General features: G+C 47.5%; 1 protein-coding gene across 1 annotated transcript in view; it reads right to left on the bottom strand.

Moving 5' to 3' along the window:
- The window catches only part of LOC150052927 (uncharacterized), an 83,548-nt gene that overhangs the window by 41,394 nt on the left and 25,878 nt on the right, over positions 1 to 16,276 (bottom strand). Inside the window, exon 3 of the mRNA XM_090349242.1 lies at positions 11,054 to 11,140. Within this exon, the coding sequence (XP_090205368.1) occupies positions 11,054 to 11,140 (87 nt within the window). The remainder of the gene's footprint in view (positions 1 to 11,053; positions 11,141 to 16,276) is intronic.

The following is a 16,276-nucleotide window of genomic DNA, read 5'->3' on the forward strand; positions in this document are numbered from 1 at the left end:
TCCTTTATCGTTACTGGGTTTTTTGTTTGTTTTTTAAGATTTCCAAGAAATCCCTACCTAGTGCAAATCTTCAGGACACTAGAAAGTAAGCATTACTTTAACAATCACTCAATTGTTTTGAATCTTGGTTCAAGAAATCTTTTAGCTGAACAATAAAAAGGCAACTGGGTAGAAGATGAACAGATACTTCAAGAAAGACAAGAAGTCTAAGAAAAGACATCCTTCACTACTAGCTGAACAGAGAGATACAAGAAGGTCTAAAACTAAAAAGCTGGTCGGTTAGGCTCCAGTGGCTCATGTCTGCTTCTCAGGAGGCTAAGCTCTGAGGACCGCAGTTCAAAGCCAGCCTGGGCAGGAAAGTCCAAGAGACTCTTTTCTCCAATAAACCACTCAGAAAAAGCCAGAAGTCGTACTGTGACTCAAGTGGTAAACACTAGCTTCGAGCAAGAGAATTTCAGGGACAATACCCAGGCCCAGTGTAGCCCCCAGGACAGGAAGGAAGGAAGGAAGGAAGGAAGGAAGGAAGGAAGGAAGGAAGGAAGGGAAAGAAGGTGATCAGTCAAGTGTTGGGAAGGATATAGAAGATGGGACCTTTCTTACTTGACTGGTAGAAGCCACTTTGGAAAACAGCCTGATAGCTAGAAAGTTAAGCATATTCTTACAGTTTTGTAATTTCAGGACATTTATCTAAAGGGGGTGATGAATGTACCCATGAAAAAGCTGTGCTCAAATGTCATAACAGCTTGTTTACACAGTAGCCAAAAATAAAAACAACATAAAAGCCAAGCAAGGGAGAATGGATAAAAACAACACTAGATGTACACAAAGAGAGAATCATATACAGCAATTAAAAAGCAAGGAACTCCTGATACTTGGGTTATGAATGGTCTATGCAATAGCTGGATGAAGGAAGCCAGACAGGAGAGTCCATATGATAGAATTCCATTTATAGAATGTTCTAGAATATGGCTCCTGGGAAGAGTCAGAGGGAAATTTCTGGGCTGATAATGTCTCTATCATGATGGGGCTATATACAAAGTCACGATAGATGGAACAATACAGCTTAGGAGTGTGTGTGTGTGTGTGTGTGTGTGTGTGTGTGTGTGTGTGTGTGCTTAAAAAAAGTTGCTAGCTAAATGACTGTGGGCATGTTGGTTTAAAAGACTCTCTAGTCCTGTGTCTATAGCAAACATCGTGGACATTAAGAGAAGACACACATGTGGCACACTGCTGGAAGATTCCATTTATTGAGCATCCAAGAAAGATCTATAGACCTACTATGTGCTAGTAGACCTATTATGAGCTATTATTGTATCTTAAGCAACAAAGATCAATAAAAGAGTGTCCTATGATAAATCAAGAAGCTGACAGACGCTCTATGCACTTGTGTTAGCCTGTGTGTGTACACATCTTGTTGCTCTAGAAGTAAGCCTTTATACTTTCCAACAACCATTAAAAGTTGGAAACACTTTTTAAAGTCCCTTAGCCACTTCCTGATCCTTTCTAAGCCCTTGGCAGTCCCAGTATCTGGCCTGCATGGAAGAACCTGACCCTCCTTCCCCAGGAAGCAGGTGAGGAGGAAGAGGCCTCTGGCTGAAATCTGGGTGAAGCAGGCAGCCAGCTACCCAGCAATGTGGACAGTGACTGGCAGACACGCTCTCAGGCCTTCATCAACAGGCTTTGTTCTCTCTAGTCTAAAGGCAGGACTCACTGGCTGAGGGCCTCCAGCCAGGCAGTGGCCTCAAGAAGACTAAGCCATCAGTTTCTGCTATCCTCATACCCTACCCTTTGTAAAGACCATGTTTCCTTAATGGTCACTTCTCATAAAAGAACACAACAAAGAAACAGATCAACCACAGACAGTCTCAAAGACCTCCAGAGGAAGACTCGAACTCTTCACCCTCACCCCCAGGAAGCCAGCAGTTCATGGCCCCTTCTTTTAAGAAGGGTTTTGTTGATGGATCCCAAAGATTCCAAGTGGCTGCTCACATTGTCATCTGTCATCCCGAAGGACCAAGGCTCTCCCTAACCCATTTTCCAGATGGGAAAACTGAGGTTCCAAATGATGTCAAGTGCCAAGTAACAGAGCCAGCAAGTGGCAAGATTCCAGAGTTGCTGGTTCCTCTCCCCATTGGAGGCGAGGCCTGGTCAGCTCAACCTCCTCTATGGGAAGAATGTGAGCCATGAAGGCTGGAATGTCTCTCCCCAATCCATAAACCAGGCTTGGAAACTCTCATTTCTAGATCTGCCTACTTCTTCCTCTCACTGTGGCTATGTTGTAACCTTACCAGAAGACTCACTGCCTCAGGGCTACTCCCTTCAACCTTCCAGGGTTTGCCTGTGTGCACCCCCTGCCTGGCTTCCTATTTCTGCTTCAGGAAACCATCTTCCAAGACTCTGGGTGAAGGTACCATTCTGCCAAGTAAGTTTCTCCCCAGGATCCATGCAGGCATATGGTACTTGTCTTGGTAATCCCAGCCTCAGAATCAGGGCTCAGCATATAGTAGGTTCACAGGACATTATTGCAGCTGGCCCTTTTGGAATTGGCAGGAAGACTACGAGGAGCTACAAGACAGAAGGGGGAGGGTTGTGGGAGTAGGCATTGAGGAACCACAGCCTGATCTATTAACAGTAGGAGACAGTGAATTTATTTCCTCCCTCTAGTAGTTTGCCTGTAAATATTCACAAACTATGCCATTACTTGCAGCCTTCCAATAAAGATAAAAGCATAAATAAAGTAGCCTGACACAGAGGCTCCGCACACAGGCAGGAGCCTGATACATAGCCTGCTGTTCCTCCCCTGGAAACACCAATGGCTTCAGCCAGGTACAACTATCTTCACTCCTGGGTGGTATTCCAGGGTGTCCAGCAGTGGGTGAATTTCAGAGGGAGAGTGAGGACAGAAAAGAAGTAGGAGTAAAGCCAGATGTCAATGGCTCATGTCTGTAATCCTAGCTACTTAGGAGGCCGAGACCTGAAGGATCATGGTTTGAATCCAACCAGAGCACAAAAGTCCTCAAGTCTCTACCTCTAAGTAGCAAGGAAATGCAAAACTGGAAGCAGGAATCAATGGTGAAGTACCAGCTATAAGCAAGTAAGTCAATTGAGAGTATGAAGTCCTGAGTTCAAGCCCTGAGACAGGTTGCCAAAAGAAAAAAAGAAAAAAGGTAAGCTGTGATCTCTGAGGTGCTGGGTAAAGTCCTGGACAGCACCCAGGAGTGGCTAGCCCAGCACCAATCATTGGCAGGGTTTGTTTTAACAAGGTGTACTATACATCCCTCCTATGAAGGCCCAGGACACCTCACAGAGACCCACAGGTCATTCTCAGGGACTTCCTTCTGGTCTAAGCCAAAGGGAGTGTGTTCTGAGGAGTGGTGAATGCTGGCTAGATAATGGCATGAGTCCAGCTTAATGAAGAAGTGTCTTTCCTCATCCCAGGCTGCCGTGCAAACTCCAAGGAGGCAAATCCAGAGAAGCCTGATGACCCAGACACCCTCTGCCAAGCCCTACAAGGATGATGCTGGATTCAGCCATGGCACTTGGCTTCACATCCTTTCCTTTGAATCCTCAGGGTGACCTGGGAGGCAGGCTGTATTATGATCCCTTTTAGAGATAGGAAGCTGAGACTCTACATCACAATCACCGGTGCTCAGGTGATCTGGCTATGAAACCTCGGTTCCCCAGCTAAAGATAGGAGTCAGAATGAGAAGCTGGATGTGGGCTCCAGGACAAGGTAGGCTTGGTGATTTGGAGAGGTGCTGCCTCCTCTTTTGATATGAAAAGACCTGGTGTGCAGCACCCTCAGATCTTTGCACCTCCTCAAAGAAAGGTTTCATGTCCAATTCTCAGGTCAGGAAACCGAGGCTCAAAGAGCTAAATGATCTCTACCCACCAAGACCACTATCACCAGCACATGTATCTGCTGGCTTCAGGCCCTGCTCCTCTATCAGCCAGGTAGGTCTTGGGTGAGTCCTGGAAGAGAACCTCCCTTTCAACACCCAGAGTGGTCTTATAAGTATGAACAGCATGTCGCCCACGCCGGCAGGCTCCTCCAGCCCAGGACCCAGCCTGTGCCGCGAAGGCTGACATTTACAGCAGGATCCTCCGCCAGCACTAAGATTCAATTATGGTCATTATGGTGCACTTAGGAAAACCAGGGAGCAGGCTAATACATTTTAGAAAGATTGGCAACAGCAGAGGTTGAATCAAAACGAGTTTTCTACTTAACCCTCAGTTAAACAGAAAATCCATTTAACCACAAGGTAGCCCCCCCCCCCGCCATCTTCCTTGCCTTGAATTGTTTTCTGCTATTCTCTTTTTTAAAAAAAAAAAAACAACTGCACTTAGCCTTATATTTTTATCACCCAAAGATGTCTGAGAGTAAAAAAAAATAAATTCACTAATGGAGAAAAAAAATGTCATGGGCCCCCACGGGTTTACAGTTCTGGACAAGATGTGCACATCCTAAGCAGGCTTCCTCCACCATGAGGAGAAGAGAGAGCTCACTTCTAGCTATCATCTATGCCTAAGACACTGGGGCGCAGCAGGAAGCCGCTCTGTGGACCCTAGAGGAAGTGCTAAATCACACCTCCTGCTGCACAGCAAAGCAAACATCTGCAGCTACCCCAGGCTCCCAGAAGGAGACTGCCTATTAAAGAGGTGGGGCCTGGCTCTGTGGGATGTGTCTAGAAAGGACCTGCAGAGACTCAGTGCCATCCAATTGGGCTAAGATGCAAAGCAGAAATCAAGAGTTGCCAGAGGAGATATGATGGAAAGACAGAAAGGCTCAAGTTAAGAAGAGAGCTCCCTAGGAAATAAGAATGGAATCTATAAACCACAGGGTTTTTTTTTCTATCAGTCAATAAAAAAGCATCAGCTACAAGCCCGAGGGCCCAGGGCTTGGCACTGTAGGGAGATTGTGGTACTTTAAAAGGTGGGACTTAGTGGGAGGTTTTTAGGGCATTGGAAGTGTGGCCATGAAGAGGAGCTTGGGGCCCTGTCCTTTCTTCTTCTGTTTTGCTCTCTGGCTGTAGGAGGAACAATTTTTTGGTTGTTGTTGCTGTTGTTTTGGGTTTTTGTGTGTGTGTGTTTTGTATTTTTTGTGTTATTTATTTTTTTTCCTGGGAGGTCATGAGACTTAAACTCAAGGCCTTCTGGCCCTGAGCTCTTTTGTTCAAAGCTAGCACTCTACCACTTTGAGCCACAGCACCACTTTGAGTTTTCTGGTGGTTATTTGGAGATAAGCGTCTCATGGGATGGGTGCTGGTGGTTCATGTCTTTAATCCTATCTACTCAAGAGGCTGAGATCTAAGCATCGTGGTTCCAAGCCAGCCCAGGCAGGAAATGCCATAAAACTCCTACCTCCAATAAATTACTCAAAAAAAAAAAAAAAGCCAGAAGTAGTACTGTGGCTCAAGTGGTAGAGCACTCACCTTGAGCAAAAGAAGATCAGGGACAGCACCAGACCCAGAGTTGAAGCGCCAGGACTTTCCTGCCTGGGCTGGCTTTGAACCACGATTCTCAGATCTCAGATTCCCGAGTAACTAAGATTACAGGTGTGGATAATACCTGTATACCTGGGAATGGGAGCAGTTTTGTTCTACTGTTTCCACAGGATGCACTGCCAGAGGCCTGAACAACAGAGCCAACCAATGACAGCCTAGAACCAAAACAAACCTTTCCTATTTAGAAGTTGATGATCTCAGATATTTGTTACAGTAACAGAAAGCTGGCGCGCGTGCGCACACGCACACACACGCACACACACACACACACCTTAGAAAGCAACTCCAGACCCCGAGCTACCAAACAAAATACAGGACGCTGGGTTAAGTATAAATTTCAGATAGAACATCGAACAACCTTTCTGCTCATTTTCAAAGGGCACGTGGAACAAATAGGACATGCAATAGTCTTACACTACCAATTTTTATTGTGCAGAGTTCAAATTTGGCTCAGTATCCTCTGATTTTCATCCTGGAAACAGCTACCAGGAGGCAGGATGGCAACAGGAACCACTGGAACAAGATGTGTGCCTACCAGCATGCCCTCCTGCCTTGTGGCACCCAGGAAGGAACCACACACACTGTCATGGAGTAAGCAGTGCAGAAGCAACCAAAATGGGTGGCAACTCCATGGCACACAAGCCCCCATATAAAGAAGGTGGCACAAGAAGAGGCCTTTCTTTCTGAGAGGGAACTGAGGGTGATCTTTGCCCACATTTTTCAGGCTCTCAAAATTGTTATTTCATTGCTTTCATCGTCACAGCCACACAATCACACAACCAAAGTGCTGAACTCTATTGTCTTTTGAAAGTGACCTAGTGGCCAGAGCAGCTGTGAGTGCTTTGAGGTAGGGACTTGAAAGCTTTTATCTCCATTCCAGGGGGTGTTCAGGGGGTGACTGGGTGCAGAGATGGAAGAGTGGGACTAAGAGGGAAGATGAAGAGTACTAAGTCCATACCAACACCAAGGAAGTCTGGAAAATCTCCAGCTGCAAAAGAACCCTAAGGATCATGGAGCCTTCCCCAGTGGGAACAGCTAACCCTGTGGCCCAGGTCCTTCTTGTCTGTCTGGGCATGTTGGCTCAAGGGCGAGGGGTGTGGGTGCTATTTGGACTACAGACAGCCCAAAGTCTAGCCTCTGACTTGACGTCTTTCTGGACCACATCCTCTGCTGCCCAGCTTGGACACTGCTGGTCAGGCAGGACCAGCTTGGGCCACTTTCCCCCAGAGACAACAAAGCAGACTGTTCTTAGTCCTCTATCCCCTCCTCCCATGGGACCCGCCTGCCTCCTGGTTCAAGTTCAGTTTAACAGATGTCGTGTTTTTAAGCAGCTTTGTCTTTGAAGTCTGAGAGGGGAAAATACATATATATAATCGCAGCTCCAAAGGGCCCTTTCCTACTGAAAGGGCTCTCTGGGGAGTCTTGGCAGAAATAAAACCCAAAACCCCTGGATCCTTATCTCCTGGTATTTATGAGATTTTTTTAATTAGACCAGCTGCTTCCACAGAATGTAGAGCTGAAAGGGAAAGGGGTGAGAGAAAGGGAGGGAGGGGAGCAAGGGCAAGGGTCTCCTGAGAGGATGGGCCAACTCCCTGGGGGAGGGTGCAGCCTCCCAGCCAGCAGAGGCAAACTGTGACTCAGAAAACAGTTTCTAATGCCATCAGTATCACAGATGCTGTTCAGAGCACCAGCGGCTCTCAGGAATTAGCCAAACAGGTCATCTCTGCGATGCCCGTGCCGGGGGGGGGGGGGCTCTGCCCCCATGCCATCCACCAGCAACAAAATGACTAGAGAGACAAGGACAGAACTGGAATGCTGCCATCTTATATGTGTGTATGTGTGTGTGTTGCAATGTTTGTTTCTTTACTACCACAACTATATATGGAAGCAAAAGCTTCACTGTCTATTTCTGTTTTGAATATAACTACATGGGATTTTATTATGCCACTACTCTTGAGAATAACCTTGTTGTTCAGAGGTAGATATCAAAAAATACCTTTCACCCAGGGTGAAATCTAGAGGGATAGTTCATTTTTTTTTTGCCGGTCCTGGGCTTGAGCTCAGGGCCTGAGCACTGTCCTTGGACTTTCTCAAGGCTAGAGCTCTACCACTTGAGCCTCAGCACCACTTCCGGCTTTTTTCTATATATGTGGTACCGAGGAATCGAACCCAGGTCTTCATGCATGCTAGGCAAGCACTCTACCGTTAGGCCAAACTCTGGGCCCCGGGATAGTTGAGTTTTCATGACCACTTGACTCAGCTATGGGGTGCCCAGCACTGGATCACATGACATTCTTCAGGGTTCATGAGGATGGTTCTGGAGGAGATCAATGTGAGAATGGGTAGACTGAGAGAAGCAGACAGCCTTCCCAGTGTTGGCATCCTCACCCAACCCACCAAGGAACTGAACATTCGGCAAAAATCTAAGTGGTCTGGTTTTAATGTGTCCTCTCCATATCACAAGAGTCGAGACATGGGACAGCATCAGGAGGTGGGATCTTTGAGAGGTGACAGGCCATGAACAATTCTGTCTGGGCAATAGGATGAAGGCCCTCTTTAAAGAGGCTCTCCGGAGCATTTGTCTGGTCCTTCTGCCTCCTGCCAGCTGAGAAGTCAGGGTTCCTCCTTCAGGGGAGTGAAGCTCTTATCACCAGATACCAAACCTAAACCTGACATCTAAGTCTTGAATTTGCCAGCACCTAGACTGGGGTAGGAAGAATTCTGCTGTTCTTTCAATTGTCCAGTCCTCAGAATCTTGTTGTAGCAGTACAAATTGGACCACAACACTAGGTAACCAAGTCACCAGCCTGATTTCTTGGGATGAAATACTGATCCACTCCTGCCCTCAGAGTGGAGCCTGTACCAATCAGCTTTCTAGGGTCTCAGGCATGCCAGCTGTAGGACTTGAACCTCTCAACCTCCATAGCACAAGAGTCAATTCCTATCAATACACACACACACACACACACACACACCCCTCATTGGTTTTTGGATATTTTTCTCAGAGACACCTTGACTGATACACCTAGGTATGGCTTATTAGGCCAATTTCTTCCTTTCTCCCTCCCTCTTTCCCTCCCTCTCTTTTTTCCAGGCATACACCACCACACCTAGCTGCAAATGTCTTTCTGCCTCAGCTCTGCTCCTCATACAGGGCTGAGTGAAGAATTTCAGAAGTGTTATACCATGGGCGATGTGGGAGCCACCAAGTACTCCAGGAATGTCACTGTGGGTGCAGAGGTGTTGCTTGAGGTGCAGAGGGGTACCAGAGTGCTACAGTCACACGCTGCCCTGGAGTAGGAACCCTGGGCTGGGATTTGTCATTCATTGCTTCTTTGACACGAAGCTGGAGCCATTTCCGCCAACTCCGATTGCCAGATGCCGGTCCTCTACACAATTTACCAAGACCACATCTGGGTGTGAATGGGATCTGCTGAATAGGCCCAGAAAGGGTGGTGGAGATAAAGCCTTAGTCTGTAAAGACTGCTCAGACTGAGATGGCCCTGAGCCCCTCATGGTGTCAGAACAGGGAGCTGACACAAGCCAGGCCCCTCTGCCAGCCATTTTTAGACCATGCACAGGAAGAGATGTGCGTCTCCAGGGCAACCTGGCTGTTTTGTTACAAACACCCACTTTAATTATCTGCAGAGCCCAGGCCTCTTCAGGAAGGGCATCCTAGGAGGCCACACGACTGTCATGACTAAAAGCAGTCACTCATTCTCCCGGTCACCTGACGGTAGTGTCACAATCACAGGGTGGCAGGAGTGACTGAATGGAACTACACAAGGGGTGTGGACCCAGTGAGATGGAGGCGATTTGGTCATCCTTTAGATGCCAAAACCAATGGAGTGGGCTGGCCCTAGTAGCTCATGCCTAGCTACTCAGGAGGTTGAGATCTGAGGATCATGGTTTGAAGCCTGGACAGGAAAGTCCATGAGGCTCTGGTCTCCAATTAACCACTAGAAAACTGGAAGTGGTGCTGTGGCGCAAAGTGGTAGAGTGCTAGCCTTGAGCAAAAGAGCTCAAGCCCTGGAATTTAAGCCCCAGGACTGGGCAAAAGAAAAAAAAAAACTGTGCTGGAATGAAATTGCTCGCCCTGAGATAAACGGCTATTCCACAGCACTGCTGGGGTTCCAGCATCCCTGAAACTAACATTCCTGTGTTTCCAAGAGGACAAGAAGGGACAACTGTCAGGCTGCAGGGTCCTTCCAGTAGGTGAGAAAAGCAGCCACAGCTGTTTTTCTGGTGTCCATAGAAACTTCCCAAGAATGCAGTGGCGGAGAGATCGGGAGGCGGCAGCCTCTCCCCTTCCACTTTGTCTGTGCCTACTCAGGAAGCCAGGTGGGAGCCAGACTCTGCCATAAGGCATCCACTTCCTATAGGGACATGCCACTACTGCCAGGTGTATACGTTTCTGTTGGATAGCTGGCAGAGAAGGGGCCACAGGATGTGGGGGTTGCCAATGTCTGACAGCCACACCAGCCGCTGCGCACTTCTGCCTCAGCCCAGTGTTGCTCTGAATTGCAGCCCAAAGAATCTCAGACTACCAGAGCTTTCTCCAAAAGGGAGGGGCTGAAGAACTGGGGATTAAAAACATGTCCAGAGACAGACAAACGGGAAATGCCACGGGGGCATCACTGATACTCCACAGTATGCAGGCTGCCATATGTCCTGTCAGCAGTCCTAGGGGAAGGGTGTGTGGTGCCTGGGGGAGGGGTGCCAGGAACCATGTGGGGAGTTCTAGAATCATCTTTATCTTTTTTTTCCCAAGACCCCCCCCCTTATTTTGTTTTCTTTTCATTCTGATACTGAGTTTCACTATATATAGCCCAAACTGACCAACTCATGATCCTCCTGTCTTGGCCTTCTAGGACATTCCTATTTTTTGAAATGAGAAAACCAAGTCCCAGAGGGATTTTTATGGAAAAAAAAAACCAGGGGCCGGGAGTTTGGCCTAGTGGTTAAAGTGCTTGCCTGGCATGCACGAAGGCCCGGGTTCGATTCCTCGGTACCACATACATAGCAAAAAGCCGGAAGTGGTGCTGAGGCTCTAGTGCTAGAGCTCTAGCCTTGAGAAAATCCAAGGACAGGACTCAGGCCCTGAGCTCAAGCCCAGGACTGGCAAAAAAAAAAACAACAACAACAAAAAAAAACAATAGGGAAGGAGGGAGGCACAGGATAAAGAAGAAACAAACCATTTTTCTTAGGAAATGGACTTTCAGATAGACAGTGTAGCTGATCTAGCTGCTTTGGCCCTCAGTTTTTTTCAAGATATTTTTGAGCTATTATTGCCAAAAGACACAAGAACTGTACGTAAGTAGGCAGTCTGGATTCCGAATCCCAATTATATTACTCTGTATTCCTGAGGCCCCGAGTTTCCCTCTATAAACCTGAGGTGAGAGGAGAGGGATGCTCAGAGGACAGTTGAGAGAACCTAAGGAGACAGAGCTGAGGGTCCTCTCCTTTAGGAGATGGGGCCCAGAGGGCCTGAAGAGGAGACAACTTAGATCCTTTATGCTAAGATGCCCCACTGTGCCACTAAGCCTTACCTTTCAGCTGGCCTCTGTCCTTTTTGGTCCACAGTGCTGAGAGACCTGTAGGTGGCTGAGCAGAAGTTGGTGATTTCAGGACAAACTCTAGAAATAGAAGAGAGAAGGCAAGGATTTGTGGGCATATGGCTTCCAAGGCCACATCTGCTTAGATGTGGTCCCTATCCTTGAGGATTCCCCTCTCCCATCTCTGCAGGTACAAAAGCTAGACAAGGGCCAAGGCAAAAAGCCAGAATGAAACCCCCCTCCCCCTCCCCAGCCCACAAGATTCTGGGATAGTGTTTCCAGGGCCTGTGGACTAGGGCCATTTTCTCATCCCAAATCAGCCCACAGTCAGCTCGGTGTCCATGCAATTACACTGACCACTGCTAATAGGAACCTGCACAGTGCAGTGCTTTGCTTCAAGTTAGAATACTAGCAACTTAGTTCAGGAACTTAGATTTCCTCAAAAAAAGAATAAATAAAAATAAAAGAGTTTTTGAGTAATTGTAAAAATGGGAAAGAGAATTAATCATCACCTAACGAATGCAGGCTCTTGGAACAGATCATAATTCCCAGACTTGTGCTAGAAAGGATAAGTAGGAGAAACAGTTCCGCCTGAGGCTATGGCTAGAAGTCCAGCCCCTCTGGCCCCTCTCCTCTGTCAGGCCCCAGGAGAGAAGGGTCAAGTTCACTGTGCCCAGGCAACATCTGCCAATCAAGGCTTAGGCCAGTCCTAGGCTCTGGTTTGTCACAGCACAGGGGACAGAGAAACAAGCTACCAGGGAGAAGGGGAAAGGAGAAGAGAAGGCCGAATTGTGCAGCCCCAATCAATTCATGTTATCAGTATGTTGTCTCAAATGGTAAGGAGAAGAACCCCATTTTTAAAAAGTTGGGGCGGGGGGAGTTTGGTCTAGTGGTAGAGTGATTGCCTCGCATACATCAAGACCCAGGTTCAATGCCTCAGTACCACATACATAGAAAAGCCAGAAGTGGTGCTGTAGTGCAAGTGGTAGAGCTCTACTAGCCTTGAAGAAAAAGCCCAAAGACAATGCTCGGGCCTGAGTTCCAGCCCCAGGACTGGTTTAAAAACAAACAAACAAAACTCTCTAACCAAGCACTGGTTGTTCACGCCTAGCTACTCAGAAAGCTGAGATCTAAGGCTTGCAGTTCAAATCCAGCCCAGGCAGGAAAGTCCGACACTCTTATTTCCAATTAACCACCAGAAAACTGTAAATGGCATTGTGGTTCCAAGTAGTGGAGCACTAGCCTTGAGCAAGAGAGCCCAGGGATAGAGCCTAGGCCCTGAGTTCAAGCGCTACGACTGACAAAAAAAAGTCTCTCCATATGAGAGATGAGGACCATGAGATGGGCATAGCTTGGTTTTATTTGGCCATGTTAATGGCCATGTACCTTGGGCCACACCAAACTATACAGAGCCCTGTGCAGGTGGTTCTCACTGGTAATCCTAGCTACATGGAAAGCTGAGACCTGAGGATTAAGGGGCTCAAACCTAGTCCTGGCAGATAAGTCAGCAAGACTCCTATATTCAATTCACCAATCAAAAGCTGCAACTGGAGGTATGGCTCAAGTGGTAGAACAAACAAGCTATAAGCAGTCGGGCATGGTGGCTCATGCCTGTAATCCTAGCTACTCAGGAGCTGAGATCTGAGGATCGCGGGTCACAGCCAGCCCAAGTACTAAAGACCCATGAGACTCTTATCTCCAATTAACCACTAGAAAACCGGAAATGGCGCTATGGCTCAAGGGGTAGGGCTGTAGCCTTAAGCTGAAGAGCGCAGGGGACAATGCCCAGGCCCAGAGGTGAAGCCCCACGACGGACAAAAAAAAAAAAAAAAAACAAAAATAAAATAAAAATTTAAAAAGCTGTAAGCAAAAAAGCCAAGCAAGACACTGCAGGCCTGGAGTTCAAGTCCCAGTACCGGCACACAGGAGTGTATGCATGCACGTGTATACACACACACACACACACACACACAGCCTTTTATCTTAACCACAAAAAAGAAAAAGCATTTCCCCTTACCACCCATGCAGATCTGTGCATCTAGGCACATGTGTGTACTCACAGGACCTGTGCAGCGTAACTTCACACGGATGGGATTTCGGCATCACCTTAGACATGCCAGTCTGTGCCATCGTGTCTCCTCTGAACACGAGCATCCCTCCCGCTTTCCCTGGGGTTTTGACTGCTGCATAGTATCTCAGGGTACCTCTATTTACTTCCCACCAGGGTCATGTGGACTGTAGCAGCCTTGTGGCCATGAGTCCTGCAGCCCACACTGGCACAGTCTCTGATGGAAAATGACTTATACTGAAAACATTCACCTTGCTCCCCTGACAGCCATCCCTTAGTTGCCCTTGCTGCCAACCCCAGTGAACCCTCTCCCCACTCTTTCCTTTGAAGAAATGCAGTGGCCATCTCGGAAGAGAACCTGAGACCAAAGCCACGTCTGGTGCTGATGCCCCTGATGAATACAGAGGCCCTTGAGACCTTGTCATAATGATATCGCTTGTCGGGTTGCTGGTAGCTCTCGTCTGTAATCCTAACTACTCAGGAAGCTGGGATCTGAGGATGGCAGTTCAAAGCCAGCCTGGGCACAAAAGTCCATGAGATTCTTATCTCCAATTAACCACCAGAAAATCAGAAGTGGCATTGTGGCTCAAGTGGTCGAGCGCCAACCTTGAGCTAAAGAGACCAGGGGTAACACCCAGGCCCAGAGTTCAAGCCCCAGGATGGACACATACATACATACATGCATGCATACATGCATGCATACATACATACATAACATCACTCACCCACCCCACCTCTGTCCTCCACCCAACCTTACTCTCTTCCTGCCTAATATTTAAAGAACCCTAGTTTAAAGGAGTGCACCATTTCCCCTGGAGACTTGGGTGCCATTCCCAGGCTTCACTCCTGAATAACGCCTGCTGATCGGTTGAGTCTGCCTTCTGTCCTCCCTTTATTCAGATACCCCCATGACTCAGTTTCTTTGCACTCTCTATTTGGATGGGTTCACAATAAAGTACAGGGCCTTTTGTCTTGATTGTAAGTTTGAACCCAGGGCCCTGCTTACAGAACGGCTTTTCTGGTCACCTCTTAATGGCCTAGATGGCCCAGACAGAGGACTGGGGGCAGGGGGAGGGGAATGGGAAAGGGGCAGGGAGGCAGGGTCTGTTATTTGGCTGACACATAGCAAGATCCACTGAGGTTCACTGTTCCACCACCCAGGACACCTCTGAAGAACTCGGGCCTCCCTGAGCCATGCACTGCATTTACTGATAATGAGCTTTTATGAGCTCCAGGGACGGCAGGGCACACGTATTCATGTCAAGCATGCCTGTCAGCAGCGTAGCCTGGGTGAATGTCACACATTAACAGAATTAAAGGATGCAGCCACGCTGGGAAGAAGCAGTAGGCTTCAACATAGACACAGGCAGCACCCCAACAAAATGACTTTCCAGGTCTGGTGCTCCTGAGCCTTAATCTATCTCCGTGAGTGGGTGCTGGGAAGGAGATTAGTTTATTACCAAATCTGACAGAGAGGCAAACTCCAGCACTAATCCCAATTCCCATTTAAGCCAATGTGCATGAAGAGAGAGAAATCTGGGCTGGGAGTATCTTCCTTTTTTGGGGACTCCATCCGGATTCCGCACCCCGACTGCCAGTGCCTCCTGACCCAGGGGAGACCTGTCCCCACACACCTTCCAACACAAGACCCTGAGACAGAGCAATCCCAGGAGACAGTGTGGCAGGTCATGGAAGTTGGTCATCTTTGGCCTTGGAAACAAAAGCCAAGAGCCAGACAGCCACATCTTTCACCTCAGTGCCCACCCCCGGGCCTCCCAAACCCTCTGGAGGACTGGGAGTGGTATGGGTTGAAAATCCTTAACCATGCTTTTATGGCTTCACAGGCCAGCTGGTGCAAGCGAACCTACTAGTGACACAGAGGCTGCTGGGAAATTCACTGAGAAACAGAGGTACAGAGGCCTGGCACACAGAAGGGAACTCTTAAATGAGAGCCTCTGTAGATTATAATCACTATAATTTTTAGTATGCCTAATGATGCCAATTAATTTAATTAACAATGACACAAGTCTGTAGATGCTGCAAGACAGGTTTCTGAGACATTAAAATATAAAAAAAAATAAAGTGTTCCTTTAAATACCCATGGGGTACACTAAGCATTTAATAAATGGGTGGTTGGTGAAGCCAGGACTGGTGGCTCATGCCTGTAATCTCAACTACTTGGAAGGGGAAGAGGGGGAGGAAATCAAAGTCAAAGACTAGCCTACACAAAAACACAAGACCATGTCTAAAAACAAACTAAAAGTAAAAGGTAAGATGTGGTTCAAGTAAAAAGCAAATAAAAGGGGTAAGGTATGGTTCAAGTAGTAGAACTTCTGTCTTTCAAATATGAAGCTCTGAGTCCAATCCCAGCACCACTGAATAGATAAATGAACAAACGAATGATTGTGAATATGAAGAATTGGCCAAGTTTGCCCATTGTATAAAATCTGGCCCGAAAGTTTAATCCTTCTCCTCCTCCTCTGGTTTCTCTTAAAGTGAAGCCTGGATTTCCAGTTTATAAGAAAAATGCCAAAAGTCACTCACTGTCCTGGCCGAAGCCTTGATGAGACACTTCAATACTGACCCAAGTCTTTAACTCCAATTTTAACTTTTTAATTAAAATATAGCACACAAGCTGGGCACCAGTGGCTTATGCCTATAAACCTACTACTTCTAAGACAGAGATCTAAGCATTGTGATTTGAAGCCAGCCTTGGCAGGAAAATCTTTATCTCCAATTAATCACACATAAAAGCTGAAACAAGAACTGTGGCTCAAGTGGTAGAGCACTAGCTTTGAGCAAAAAAGCTCAGAGATAGTGTGTAGGATCTGAGTCCAAGCCTCAGGACACAGACACACAGACAGACAGACAGACAGACAGACAGACACAGACACAGACACAGACACACACACACACACACACACACACAGCTGTTGCCCATTCATAAGGAGGGCAGGAGGCTGTGGGAGATGAGGAGCTAGGGCATCAAATGCTGGCAGAGCACAGGGGCCCCAGACAAGTCTTTATTTCCCACAAGCCTGAGGTTCAATCCTGGCTGTGCCCATGCTGCCATATCCTGGGGTCTTATCCACTAGAACGCAGGACATGCACCTGCACAGTGTGGATAGAGACAAATTTAAGGAAGGGCT

This window comes from Megascapheus bottae, chromosome 16, assembly GCF_031878675.1.
Source record: "Megascapheus bottae isolate mThoBot1 chromosome 16, mThoBot2.hap1, whole genome shotgun sequence".
NCBI lineage: Eukaryota > Metazoa > Chordata > Mammalia > Rodentia > Geomyidae > Megascapheus > Megascapheus bottae.